General features: G+C 43.0%; 1 protein-coding gene across 1 annotated transcript in view; it reads right to left on the bottom strand.

The window, feature by feature from the left end:
• LOC124794990 (cadherin-23) overlaps positions 1–15343 on the bottom strand; it is a 479297-nt gene that overhangs the window by 260737 nt on the left and 203217 nt on the right. Inside the window, exon 3 of the mRNA XM_047258737.1 lies at positions 8640–8996. Coding sequence (XP_047114693.1) covers positions 8640–8829 — 190 coding nt within the window. The 5' untranslated portion in view covers positions 8830–8996. The remainder of the gene's footprint in view (positions 1–8639; positions 8997–15343) is intronic.

The raw sequence follows: 15343 nt of genomic DNA, 5'->3' as shown, positions 1-15343 counted from the left end.
TTGTTGAAGGAACCTTCCACAGCCAGCTGCCCTTCAGGCGCCATTCATTCGAGACCTCACTGTCAAGAATGCCACCAGCAAATGCAAACTCACGTCGATGTCAGAAATGCTGTAGGCTTTCGAATGCATTAAAGACTGCCTCATCTGAGCCATTACTTTGGTGCACCCCCTCCATGACACCCAACTCATCGTAACGGCTGACGTGAGTGACTGCTATTGGCTTTTCCCTGCAACAAGAGGTGGTGGGTGTTCAACAGCAAGCTCTCGACATAACAGTTCAAGTGGCCAGTGTATGACTGAAGCTACTAGCAATCTACGAAGCAGTATGTTACTTCCGCCAAGACATCAGAGGACATCCTCTGATTATTTTCACGAACCACCATCTACTGGTTGACTCTATTCAAAACCCGACAAAGAGCACTTACTCCCAACGGTTTCAGCACTTTGATAACATTGCACAGTTCACCACCAACAAATGGCATGTGAAAAGTTTGGAAAACATCATGACAGATTATTTCTCGCACATCGATGCCATGTCATCTCAGTTTGAGTATGAAAAATTTGCTGAAGTGCAACAGCAATATCAGCAGTTACAAGCTCTTCTCCATGACCCCTCCACGAACCTTCAGATCAAACTTTGTCTTAACCTGGATGCAACCTGTCCGATCCTCCGTGACGTTTCACAAAACTGGTCAAGTACTCTTGTTCCCCACCTGTTCTGCAACATCATCTTCGACCAATTACGTAACTTGGCACACCCCAGCGAACATCCGACTACATGCCTGATAATGGACTATTTCACATAGCCTAATGTGATGAAGTATAGTAAGCTTTGAACTGGTACATGCATCCTGTGCCAAAAGAGCAGAGTTTCATGTCATGCTCAAGCAGTACCAATTAAGGATATAATAGCCAAGTCCACCACCAAAGCTTTTACTGACAACTGGATTTCGCGCTTCGGCTGTCCCATGTCTATCACAACCAAACAGGGTCGGGAGTCCGAGTCTGCCCTCTTCTTTGAACTGTGCAATATGGTTGGCTCCCAGCGATTCAGAACGACAACCTGTCACTCACAGTGCAGCAGGATTGTTGTGTGGTGGCACCACATGTTAAAAGTAACTCACATGTGCCACAGCAGACTCTGTGCAGAGGCATTATGGTGGGTACTTCTGGGAGTCCGTACAGCTCATAAATACGATCTTGGAGCCTCACCTGCTGAAATTCTATGTGGTATAGTGCTATTGCTGCCGAAGGACTTTGTGCTCCAAGCATCTTGGATTTTGCCTCCAGACCTGCCAAATCTAGTCCCACGAGTTAAGCAACATATCACTCACCTCCGTGTACTTCTCCCTTTCTTCACTCAGCATCTAAGGTTTTCATTCACAAGGTTTTCAAAGATTGTGAGTTCATGATGTTACATGACAACACAGAATTACCAGCATATAACACCCAGACTGGGGCTCTCCCATAACGTACTTCGAAGGGACAACCATATCTTTGACATTTTGCTAAATGCAAAACCTACAAGAGTGCCTATTAATTGTCTTAAGCTGGTGTGGACACTGCAAGAATCTTTATTCGACAAAGATAGTCGCCAAACTCGCCCCACTACTTCATCCAACAAGTCTCACACTACTGCAGATGCACCTCTGAACTTGTAACTTGATGTCCACAACTTCCTCCCTGAAGACCTGAACATCAAGCTGATTGACAACAACCTTCTCGCTGAGGGACAACATTTGGACCAACAGACCACAGATGTCTCCATCGTCAGTCATTTATGCAAACCAGTTAAGTTGCCACACGTCACCAATACCACCTCTCTCACCTCCCATTTCTCTGCCGATGGTGTCCTCACAGTTATGGCGCCATACTTGCACCTTTCGTGTCAAGCATCGGAACCGGCGTCACCAGGCCCTGGCCAAGTCCTCGTGTCATACCCAACTTCTGACGCCATGGCGCACACACGCTTCGGTTGCCCACGCTGTGTGCTGGTGCATCTCCGTACGGCGTATATCACCTCTCTCTGTCGCTCCTGAAACTGACGACAACACATCCGTCGCATCCATACAGTGCCCGAACAACCATAAAATCTCCAGATTACTTCACTGTATCCACACTCGACGCACCTTCCCTCATAGTGCTCCACACTATGGGTGAGTGGGGGAGTGTGGAAGGCTCTGTGGGAACTCTGCGAATACAAAGAATATCGCTGGCGGTCGACTGAGACCATGTGCAAGATCTTTGACAGTCAGTTCAATTAATAGGTTCAGTGTGTGAGGTTGCAACTGGTCTGCACGGTCTTAAGCTAAATAAAATGTATGCACTATCGGACCTGTGTAGTATTAGTATACCTCCTGCATGTTATCCAGACAGTGTTGCAGTACAACTTCAAGTGCACTACACAGTGCTAGTCAACACACCATGGAACTTTAATACGTAACTACAAACATAAATCGATACAAGTGTCACCAATGTGTTCCTTTAAAATACCTCTCTATTATCGGACGTCATTTAAGTAAGGGCTGGCTGGGTTTGTTCCAGCGCAGTGGCGTATCACATATTCACAAAACGATAATGAATTAGACGCAGTGTTGATTTCAATGGCACCATATTTCTTATACCTTCCGAACTTCAAAAAATAGGTATACCTGATGTGTCCCTAACGTGCGATTTAGCCCTCTTTAGATTCCTCATGGTTAAAATCTTCAAATCTGTGCCCTACTTATAAATTACATCTGGAGCATCACTAGTAATAGTCCAGCTGTAGTCTGGCAAAATCGCAGACCGCATCCGTGCGTATCTCTTGTCCATGGTTACAATATTCTAAACAAACCACTCGCCATGTGGCGCAATTTTGACTGAAAAAGTCGATGTGAATATGAAGGAAGTGTATTTCAGAGACAATTCGACAGCCAAGATTTTCATAACATAACAACAGCTTATCAACAGTCTAATTATAAAAATGGCTCTGAGCACTATGGGACTTAACTTCTGAGGTCATCAGTCCCCTAGAACTACTTAAACCTAACTAACCTAAGGACATCACACACATCCATGCCCGAGGCAGGATTCGAACCTGCGCCGTAGAGGTTTTGCGGTTCCAGACTGTAGCGCCTAGAACCGCTCGGCGACGCCGGCCTGCGTCTAATTATAATTTTGTGCTGTTATTTTCTAACAAACTGAATAGACGTTTTAAAATCTGCAAGACGATCTTCTCGTCACCGTCAACATTTTAGGAAATAGCTTGTCTCTGAAAAACTCTGGAGTCTTTGGACCAACTAATGACTTCAGATTCTCTGAATTGTGGGATTATTTTTCCCTCCAAGCGCTTACAGGCCTCGCCTTCGTGACTAATTTTCTTTACCAAAATTACTGAAATAGTATAACCTGAGCATTGAACAATATTTTATTGTATTGTTTAATTTTTGTGATTTATACATACATTGGCAATAAATGTCTTCTTTATGGGTGAAAACCTTTGTAAAACGAAAACAGGGCTAAGTTTCAGTTTTCTATCTAATACTCGTTGTTGGTGCAATGAAAATGATAATAATTTGCAAGTTTCATGTTTCATTGTTACTCTTCGTTATTGAAGTGAAATAAAGAAAGTAAGTGAATATGGCGGAGGCAGATAAGCTGCTAACGTTTCCGACTATTTTAGCACCACCATCAAACGGATAGGTCTCTGTTGACATTGTGGTATGCTTTTACTTAATCACCCTGTTTACATGTGGCTCGCAAAACCGGATTTTGTAAACCGATTTTACAATACCGCTTCTGGGTGCTCATGTAAACACTTCGAAATCGATTCTGGAAATCTGCTTCTGGTTGCCGGTTTCCCAGGTCCGCAATCGATTTTCGCTCACACGTAAACGCAACCCCGTTTTCGAAACATGCTTGGGCTGTCAGATTTCATGTTGTTTATAAAAATTCTCGGCTATTATGGACGATGTGGGTTTTTGAACAGCGAAGGGTAAGTAGAAACAATAGACTGACGCTGATTACACCTCGTCTATCTGAAGAGAAATAGTGACTGTGCTGACAAAGGCGCCATGTTTAACTGGCCTAACAAAGCCGCTTTAGACTTCAACACGTAAACACGACAGGGAAAAGCAGTTTTCGAAATTCGGTTTTCGTCTTTCAGAACATGTGTCGCGGGTAAACGTACTGAATGAAACGCGTGCGACAAGTTCACGACCGGTTTAAGGCGGAAGTGACGCAGGCGCCACAATCTATCTCCATAGTCTATAACGCATAACTTGCATTTGAAAACATAAAATTGCACTCTTTGCTGAGCATTAACTGCTTATTTGCGATACATACATTTTATTGATTTCTAAAGTGCATCTGTGTTGTTCATCTTTTCTCTCCACAGGACTCATATCTCTGCACTGTTGAGATCTTATAAAGTGTCCCAGAGATTTTGTAGGTATTATATTAGACCGAATATTTAATTTCTTTAGCATTACATAATTTCTTACAATTTCACGGATGCAGTGAGACCATAAACTGTCTGTATTATTGTGCTGCAAATTTACAATGACTCGACACCACAGTCACACTGATATCGCCATTACCCTTGTTTTACGAGGGTAATCCCAAAAGTAAGATCTCCTATTTTTTTATAAGTACATAGACCTGTTTATTTCTACAATGGTTTACCTCAGTTTACAGCTTAAACACTTACGTACTTTTCGACATAATCACCATTTCTGTCGATGCATTTTTGTAGAAGTTGTGACTGTTTTTGTATGCCCGTGTCATACCAGCTCGCCGCCATGCTGTTCAGATAGTTATGAACCTCTTCTTTCACCTCGTCGTCGGAGCTAATCGCTTTCCGGACAAATGTTCTTTTAACCTAGGGAACAGGGGACAGTCACTGGGCGCCAAGTCAGGACTATAGCATGGGTGGGTGATTATGTTCCACTGAAACCATTGCAGGAGAGCAACTGTTTGCCGAACGATGTGTGGACGAGCGTTGTCATGGAGAATGTGTATGCCCTTGCTCTACATTCCTCTTCTCCGGTTCTGAATCACCCGTTTGAGTTTTTTCAGAGTCTCACAGTACCTGTCGGTGTTAATTGTGGTCCCAGCGATTCATCTGCGACGACGAGAGCTGTAGTACCAGATAGTAAACGTTTTAGCATGTCTTCTGTATGGTTGTTTCAGTTTAATGTTTCATCAATATGGATACCCATGAACTTAGAATTATTATATGTTGGTGCACTATATTGATTGGTCGTGGGATTTTTATATTGATTGGTCGTGGGATTGTTGATAGTACAAACATGAATAAACTGTATTTATTCAAAGTTTACGTATAGCCCCCGTGTGGAAATCAGTGAGTAACTCTAACGGTAACATCATATACTGTCTTCTGTGTTAATGCTTTTTTCAGTCAAATGAAAAAACTGCATGATACTAATCTCTACGGCCACATCAACTATAATAATGTTTTTCATTCACTCTCCGGTGGTTTCAGTCGAAAATTGATGGTGTTAAGGTGCAAATTAATATTTAAATAAATGAATAATCACTTTTTTATTTAAATTTATTAAAGCTTTGTCTCTCTGTTCCAACTGGTTTGAAACCACTCTTTCGGTAAATGCTGATGTGACATTAACAGACAACACGTAGAATACAATAGTGTTTAATTATTTGATGACTTAATCTCTTGCTTTACTGGCATATACTGCCAGTTATTAGAAATACAGGGTGTAGCAAAAAGAATCTTCCGATTTAAAAAAAAATTATAACTATTATGTTATTTGAGATATATGCGTGGACAACGTACTGTCGGAAAGAGCTTTACATGGTTCCCGCTAGGCAGCAGCAGTGTGCGCCTTCAGTTTTAGTATCCGCCGTAGTTTGACGTAGAGTCCGCAGAAATCCGTTCACCGTGCAGCTCGACAGCTCAACATGCCCCCAATGTCCGTCTGGCGTGCGTTGCGTCAACGTTTACATATGAAACCACACTAAATTCATCTACTGCCAGTTCTCCGTGAAGGCGACAAATCACAATGTGTGGAGTTATGTAATTTAGTTCTTGGCAAGATGGAGGACGACGGTTTTCTTCCACGCTTAGTGTTTGGTGACGAGGCAACATTCCATTTAAATGGGAGGGCAACCCGTCATAATATGAGAATATTATACCACACGAAGCTGTACAACATAAGAGAGACTCTCCAAAATTTAATGTGTTTCGTGCAGTTTCATGGGAAATGGTGTGTGGTCCATTTTTCTTCGCCGAGAACACTGTTACAGGAAGCACTAATCTCGAAATGTTTGAGAAATTTCTTTTCCCACAGTTGGAGACTGGGTCGAACGAATTCATTTCCGAACAGGATGTGGTACCGCCACATTGGCATCTGGAAGTGTGGGAATTTTTAAATCAAAGGATTGCTGAACGATGGATCTGTCGCAGTGGACCAAATGATTCAGCCTTACATTACTGGCCTCCAAGGTCATCGGACCTAACTGCATGTGATTATTTCTTGTGGGTGTTTATAAAAGACTCAGTTTATGTGCCTCCGTTACCAACAACAATGAATGAACTGACATCGCATAACAGCAACTATGGAAGCTGTAACTCGAGAAATGGTCGCTGCAGTGTGGGAACAATTTGAATACCACGTTGACATATGCCATGAATTTCAACGGGGCATATTGAACACCTATGAAAAGGTACGAAAAAATTTTTTTTGAGTTTCCCGTTCGTCCAAAAACAAAATTCATGGTATATGTTTGTTAGTTTCAAAAATATAGACGTGGAAAATGGGATGATTCTTTTTGATACACCCTGTATTTTTTGCGAGAAATATTTATCATTGTTAATTAATTTTCTTCGAAATTCTTTAATCAATATAGTTTCAGAATAGGAATCATCCTTCCAGGTACTGTATAACGTATGTTGCAAGTAATTTATCTCCAAAATCACTTTTTATGTAGTCGTAAAATTTGTCACATTACCACGCAACTGAACGTTTTGACATTTTGATCCAGTCACGAAGTTCAATATTAAGTAAACGTAGTATTCACAAACAAGGACGAAAATCTTAACTGTAAGTTACTTACTGATAGTAAATAAAAAGCCGGTGTTGGAACGATAAGTGCTGTCAACAATAATGATTAAAAACACTCCAAAACGATAACAAAGTCCAGTCAACAATAATTTAAAAACAAAACGATCGACTGTTCTTGCTACTTGGGTCAGTGGAGTCCAATTGTCGCTCCCAGCGGTCCAGAGGGGTGCGAATTTGGTTACAGACTTATTACAGTGTTGTCTAGAGATACGTGAAATTGAAGTACCAATGAGTGAATGGTATTTCTTTATACACATGAAATACGGTATACTTGCGACTTTTCGTAGTCTGTGAACTATAAACATGTTTGTTTGTATGAGTGTGATATGTACGTTTTTAGCCGGTGACGTAATTTTCTGCACAATATGTTTACCTTCCACACAGATAAATGGTTAAATAAGTATTTGAGGTTTACATTCCATTGAGTTTTAATTTATGGAGATCGTCACACCTTTTCAATAAACGAAGTGCAAACTGTCATTTAAATTTTGCAATATTTCTCTTTGCTTAATATAAGGATAAAGGAACTTTTACGTTTTACGCTCAAGTTTGTATCAGAACGATATATCAGTTTAATTAGTAAGGGGTAATTGCATCCAGCACAACTTAATCTGCAGCAATGTAGTAATCAGTTGTAAATGATGAATAGATGAATATTTAGTTTGTAATTAAATTAACAAGTAAACTTTGGCGTACTCTCTGAGTTGTTTACACGTCCCCCTGGGGTAGGTGTATCCTCACTCTTGGGATATGTGTATCCCCATTGTATACCTCTGCTTTAGTTTGACCAGTGGAAGTACTACAGACTGTTTTCATGCAGAAGATTGAATGGATAGCGCAGTCAATTAAAACACCAAAAGCCTTGTTTCAGTTGAAAGAAGGAATACATTTATGAACTGACAGTTTCACTCGGAAATAAAGAATGATTAGTTCCCGCAGTACGAAAAACTAGAACTGACTGTATCAGTTGTTTTCATTTAGTTGCTTCCGCAGACTTGTTTCACTCGAAGGAAATAAATGAATAATAATTCAACCGAAACGTAAGGCTACAAGCGAATGAGTCGATTGGTTTCCAACAGCCGAGTGAATCATTGTTTTCACTCAGCTGTTTCCATCACCACGCTCGACCCAGAGGTAGCCGGTTGGAATCCTGGTGGTGCAAAATATTTTCGTCTCTGGTTTTACGGCCCGCAGGGGAAGAAGAGGTCCTGGCGTACGGTTCCTGATCACCAAACCTAAGTGTGAGGGCGTATGCAGTGTTGATGGTGATCTGTACATCGAGCTCGACTGTTCCCTTTTTGCAATTCGCGAGGAATAGGTTATGAGCCATCCTGTCTAATTTCCGCTCATCTTGGCCATCGATACGACACAGATACACAGTTGAAACTTCAGCACAGGTCACGGGTAGGCAAAGGTAACCAACCTCTACTAGGATCCTTGAATACAGGATTGGCTGATTAATCGTCTGCAAAAAAGTCTAACTTCTGTCACCTGATAAAAATAAAATGTGGTGCAGTGGTCAGTTCAGTGGAAATGTCAGTGCTTATTACATACCTACAGGTGTCTCTGGGCCTTCCTTCAACCTGAGCACTATTTCTGCCTGGCCGTCCGTGAGGAACCTGGGAGGGCTGTTGGCAACAGTGGCCGCCGGAAAGACGGCTGAGATCAGCAGAACCAGCGCCGCGCCCCGAGAGGCATTCCTCGTCTTCCGCTCTGCAGCGGAATCTGACCGCACTCCTGCCATCCTCTGCGCAACGGGGCAACATGGGCGCAATGGCTACGCCTGTGTGTGCGTGCGTGTGTCACCTGACGCAGAGGACTGTGGTAGAAGATGCCCGCATTTCAGGGCTTCTGTTTCTCCTTTCGTTCTTCGTCAACCCGATGCGTTACCTGTAGAGAAGTCGCATCTCCCTGGAAGAAAAGAAAAATTTCTTTTGTGAATGTTGTAGTGAGTAGCGTACAGGGAATGGACAAAACTATGGAAAAACTGCAAGAAATACACGCTTGAATATAAATGCAGATGCTAGCAAAGCCTGTAGGTTGCTCTGTTGTATTGACGGCACTTGCGCTATGTCCTCAATAAGTTTCAAGTGTCAGTCGTGGTCAGAACAGTATTCTGTGGAGCCGTAAGTGCATTATGTCGGAATTAAGTGTATACGAAAGGGGGCAAATTCTTGGTGTTCGTGTGGTGGTTGTTTCCACAACCAAGGTAGTTGAAATGTTTGATGTTTCAAGAGGCACCTGTAACACCATAGCTTACACACTACATACCTATTGTTGATTCACTTACCTTTCTGTTTTGTTCAACATCCCATCGTTGAACTTCTGTAATTAGTGTATGATTAATTCGACACTGTAATGAAGTGTAATCTCTGTAATATGAGCAAATATGTTTTGCCTCTCCCACATAATCTCTTTGGTTATCTTTGAGGTTGAACAAGTTTGTTTAAATAATTTTTTGTAGAAATGTCAATATCTGCAAATGTTATGTTTTGTTTAATATGTTAGGTTACAGTTATGTAAACTGCTGACCTTCACTTAGGGTTTTTAGTTATTTTATATGTAAAAGGCGTTGTGGTTCTCCTATAGAACGGAACTTTGTAGCGCACGCAAAATGTGGTTGGCATTGATAAAAAGGTGGAACCAAGAGTTAGTCGGCGACGAGCTACCAAATTATCAACTGCTCATGTAAAAGTTGTGTATTGTGCTAGTTCCGAGGGAGGCTTTTCCTGACGCTTTCCAGTGCCTCGGATGGATGGATAAAGAGCTGGAACTATTCTGGAATTGGTATCTATCATCGCCACCAAGAAATGACAGAGTCCAGCAATTCTACCTGCAAATCCACCCATCCATCGTATTTTCTAAGTTTTAACCACATTTGTTTCTACTAGTTTTCGTATGGGCGCTGACTATCTCGTCGCTGAGCGCCCCTTACGCACAAACCAACACAATCGAAGACCGCTACGGGAAATTCCGTTGCTTTAGCAATTACTGTATTACTTAGGGTGTTTGTCTGCCCCGTGGCACTTTCTGCGCAGCGGCTGTTTCAATGTTGTCTTGCAGTCAAGGCCGATGCGAACTTTCACGGAATAGTACGGAAACAGTCTCCAAGTTTCAGGAAAGAGACCAGCGTGACACACTAACGAACAGAGACCGTTGGGAATTACTAGGACACTCACTTCCTCTCTCATCGGCGAAATATAAACATGGCTTTAGTATATCAGGCCAATATCTGTCCCCAATTCCCGCAACTTAGATTAGAACAAGACCTGTTGTGTTTTGGTGACACTACATTCAGAGCATTTTAGTAGCTCCTGAAGAACGTCAATATTTTTTATACCGCAGATGTATTCCTCTGTGCTTCATGTGTTGACTGGAATTCAACAGTCAGAAAAAGAAAAGCTCACTTTCTGCGCTAGAATAGAGAAGAAAAGTGTGAAATTTTGAGGTCAAAACGTTTTTTCCTTTCCAGGATACGGTATGTTCTCGATTTGTGTGGAGTGGAATACAGCGAAACAGACGATCGTAATTACAACATTATGATCGTTGCAATTTTGCAATTCATTTGGCATGTCTGCACAAAAACGCCTCACAACGAGAAGAAAATGATTATCTTGGATGTTAAAACTGATTGACCAATTTGACGATGGTTTTGGAAGATTTACAATATTCTTCTCCTTGAATGCTGGCCCTGTGTTATATTTTACGCTAACAACCCAAGAATGCAATTCACATAACTTTTTTTTCCGCTTTAATTTTGCCAGTTACTATTGAATACGAACATCCCGGACAAAAGATTAGTCACTCCCAAGAGAGATCACGCTAATCCGTGTAACACCGCCTCTAACGTTGATGGTGCCTCAGTATGGCGAGGAGTGTCCACAAGTTTCTTCCGATATGCAATATACACTCCTGGAAATTGAAATAAGAACACCGTGAATTCATTGTCCCAGGAAGGGGAAACTTTATTGACACATTCCTGGGGTCAGATACATCACATGGTCACACTGACAGAACCACAGGCACATAGACACAGGCAACAGAGCATGCACAATGTCGGCATTAGTACAGTGTATATCCACCTTTCGCAGCAATGCAGGCTGCTATTCTCCCATGGAGACGATCGTAGAGATGCTGGATGTAGTCCTGTGGAACGGCTTGCCATGCCATTTCCACCTGGCGCCTCAGTTGGACCAGCGTTCGTGCTGGACGTGCAGACCGCGTGAGACGACGCTTCATCCAGTCCCAAACATGCTCAATGGGGGACAGATCCGGAGATCTTGCTGGCCAGGGTAGTTGACTTACACCTTCTAGAGCACGTTGGGTGGCACGGGATACATGCGGACGTGCATTGTCCTGTTGGAACAGCAGGTTCCCTTGCCGGTCTAGGAATGGTAGAACGATGGGTTCGATGACGGTTTGGATGTACCGTGCACTATTCAGTGTCCCCTCGACGATCACCAGTGGTGTACGGCAGGTGTAGGAGATCGCTCCCCACACCATGATGCCGGGTGTTGGCCCTGTGTGCCTCGGTCGTATGCAGTCCTGATTGTGGCGCTCACCTGCACGGCGCCAAACACGCATACGACCATCATTGGCACCAAGGCAGAAGCGACTCTCATCGCTGAAGACGACACGTCTCCATTCGTCCCTCCATTCACGCCTGTCGCGACACCACTGGAGGCGGGCTGCACGATGTTGGGGCGTGAGCGGAAGACGGCCTAACGGTGTGCGGGACCGTAGCCCAGCTTCATGGAGACGGTTGCGAATGGTCCTCGCCGATACCCCAGGAGCAACAGTGTCCCTAATTTGCTGGGAAGTGGCGGTGCGGTCCCCTACGGCACTGCGTAGGATCCTACGGTCTTGGCGTGCATCCGTGGGTCGCTGCGGTCCGGTCCCAGGTCGACGGGCACGTGCACCTTCCGCCGACCACTGGCGACAACGTCGATGTACTGTGGAGACCTCACGCCCCACGTGTTGAGCAATTCGGCGGTACGTCCACCCGGCCTCCCGCATGCCCACTATACGCCCTCGCTCAAAGTCCGTCAACTGCACATACGGTTCACGTCCACGCTGTCGCGGCATGCTACCAGTGTTAAAGACTGCGATGGAGCTCCGTATGCCACGGCAAACTGGCTGACACTAACGGCGGCGGTGCACAAATGCTGCGCAGCTAGCGCCATTCGACGGCCAACACCGCGGTTCCTGGTGTGTCCGCTGTGCCGTGCGTGTGATCATTGCTTGTACAGCCCTCTCGCAGTGTCCGGAGCAAGTATGGTGGGTCTGACACACCGGTGTCAATGTGTTCTTTTTTCCATTTCCAGGAGTGTACATTTTATGCCACCCACTGAAAATTAAATCCCATAGATCTAACAAATTACGGGGATGTTGATTACTAAGTTTCACCCGCTGTTTCAAACAGTCCCAGACATTTACAGTGAGGTATTTGTGCAGACTGAAGGGACGGATAACAGTTTCTACCAATGCTGGGATTCGAGCCCGGCTGCCTGCTCTTTAGGCAGATGCGTTGACCACTACGCCACCCTGGCACAGAGCACACTCTGCCCTACCACATCTCCCTTTCCAATCCAGATTCCCATTCACGCTACTGTCCATTTGGTATTCCTCCAAACTCGAACAGTATTGCATAGGCTCTCCAAAAAGAATTGCTCTTTCGCCAATCATAGACTATATTTTTCAGGGAAACTGCGTGTAAACTAATAAAATATAACATGGGATAATTTTATGCTAATTTCATACAGTACAGGTCCAAAATAACGACAATAGTCTCATAGGTATGAAATGTTCACCACTTCAGCACATTTGTTATGTTTGTATGATTCCCAGAATGAAATAGGTCAGCTATGAAGAAGGTACAACAGTGTTAAAAAGTATTTCATTGCCAAAAGGCAAGAAAATATGTTATGAAGGAAGGCGTCCTATGTCTATAATTATTAATCTAGTATTCAGTGGGCCCAGGAAATCAGACCTTCAGTAACCACAGGAGAAGCTAATAACAAATGCAGCGTGATGTCGATCGGACTAGAACGTGTAAGCAAATGGGAATGGTCTTTGTTAAAGAAACCATTCTTGAATTTGGTTGCAGCGAATCAGGGAAATCTAAATATATTAGTAAGACGTTATGGACACAATAATAAAATAAGACGTAATAAATAACACATCAGTATACCAACTTATTTAGGGAGCCATGTCGAACTCTGCATGTTGGCGCTAGAATTTTTTAACGAGCCTCCCGCAGAAGTAATCCCGTGTATAAACATACGTTCAGATCAAATTAAAAGCCTGCTGTCGATTCGCAACGATGCACAGAAAAAAAAGAAAGTACTCTATGTAGTGTGCGTTATGTTTGCCTTCACTGCATACGTTTCTTGCCAATCTACAGAGTAGTCGATAGTGTAAACAGACAGGTCGCAAGACGAATCTGCTAGCAAGTAGAAGCACCAAAGTCGTCATTTTACTACATCCTTAGTACGACGACATGTATTTACAAACGACGTTTCAAATAATCTGATTTGCTGCTACTTGGCATCTGTAAGATTAACTGACTGACTATGGCACTCTTACGATAGAACAATGGAAAATGGCCGACGGGGACAGGTTCGTTGACCTGATCCTGTCTCTGTTAAGCTGAGAGCGAAATTCTCTCGAGCACAAAAGGTACTGTCATAAACCTAGTGTTCTGCAGCTTATTCTTCTGTTAATGAAACCTTCTTGTGAGTTAATGAACGAAGAGGATCAGTTTGCTTACATTCGCCGATGTACTAGGTAATATATACGAGGCGATACGCAAGGTAATATAGTTCGACAAACGGTAACATAGAAAAAAAGGCAGAAGATAAAAATATAACAGAGACCTTTCCTTCAACGAAACACCCCTTGGCCACAACATACTTCTAACAACTTTTCTAAGCTGCTGGGAACTGTCGGCGAAAGCGTATAATATGCATTAGGCAGGCTGGATCTAGCCATAGTGCGTATACATATGCGCATTAAACATGTACAAGCTCCCAACTCAGTCAAAACTCTATCGTTGCCAACAAACTCTTGAAAACCATACACTCCACATAGTTATCAACGTCTCAACACGGATCCCTTCCCAATTTACCAGATGCCTTTCGATACTTACTGATTTTGAATTCTTAAGAGGATCATAAACATTTGTAAATTAGATACGAACGACTTCATAATTTCTCTCCTTACTTTTAAACCTAGTGAGGTGTACTTCTACACCAACAGCCCCATCCCCGCTCACTATACTCGGATCCTAATCATGCACACGATTTTTAATGTTTCCTCCACGCAACTTCAACTAAGTCCACTTTCCCAGACCACGAAATCGGCCATGAGACATTCATTCTTCGTATCAGAATTAGCCCACGCTTCCCTATCGTTCCGATATATGTCCTCCCCCTCCTTCCTTCCCTTCCGTTATTTTCCCCATTTTTCCTTTACGTAAACGTGGTCCGACCTGCATCCAGTGTATCCCAACATCTTTCCATTACAACAAACGCTGTGACATTATACTCGTCCCCTCATCCAAACCCAACTACCTTTGTAGTACTCTGCTATGAAACCACCTCACAACTCATCCTTCATCGACGCCACTCTCTCGTATGCAATTTGCCAACAATTTGACTGCAAACGTTGGCGAGCGTTACATCTTCGTTTCTTTCTTTTCTGGAGCTCTCGATTGACATTCAAAGAATTTCATCCTTTCATTAAAAAAATATCTTGTTGGTTCTAGAATTTGAGAGGCGAAAAATTTACAAATATTAACCAAAAAGCAAAATAGTGACTGTCATCTGTCGAGCTTCTATATCTAAACCCTTACGAATATTAAGAACGCGCACTCTACGTGAGGCAATTTGTATGTTTCTGTTCGATTTGGACCAAACGGGATGTCCCAAGAGGAATGGTCAGAATTCAGGGAAGTGGCATGAACGATCATTCGAAGCAAAAAAAAGCCTAATAAACATGAGCTCTAAAGCGCATACCTTAAGGCTATGAGACTTACTCATCTACGATTCTGTGAAACAAATATCTTTTACTGCAAGCTCTCTGCTTTCCATATTTAGGGGGGAGGTTCGATGGTCCAAAACAAGAAAACATTGTCTAATAAACATGGGCTCTAAAATGAATACCTTAAGACCCAGTAGCACTTTTTCAGCAGAAAAGATTTATTTCACAGTAGCTAAGATGAACAAATGCTTATTACTCTTAAGGTACGCACTTAAGTG

Source organism: Schistocerca piceifrons, chromosome 4 (genome assembly GCF_021461385.2).
Source record: "Schistocerca piceifrons isolate TAMUIC-IGC-003096 chromosome 4, iqSchPice1.1, whole genome shotgun sequence".
Lineage (NCBI taxonomy): Eukaryota > Metazoa > Arthropoda > Insecta > Orthoptera > Acrididae > Schistocerca > Schistocerca piceifrons.
This window is presented reverse-complemented; position numbering and strand designations above follow the sequence as displayed.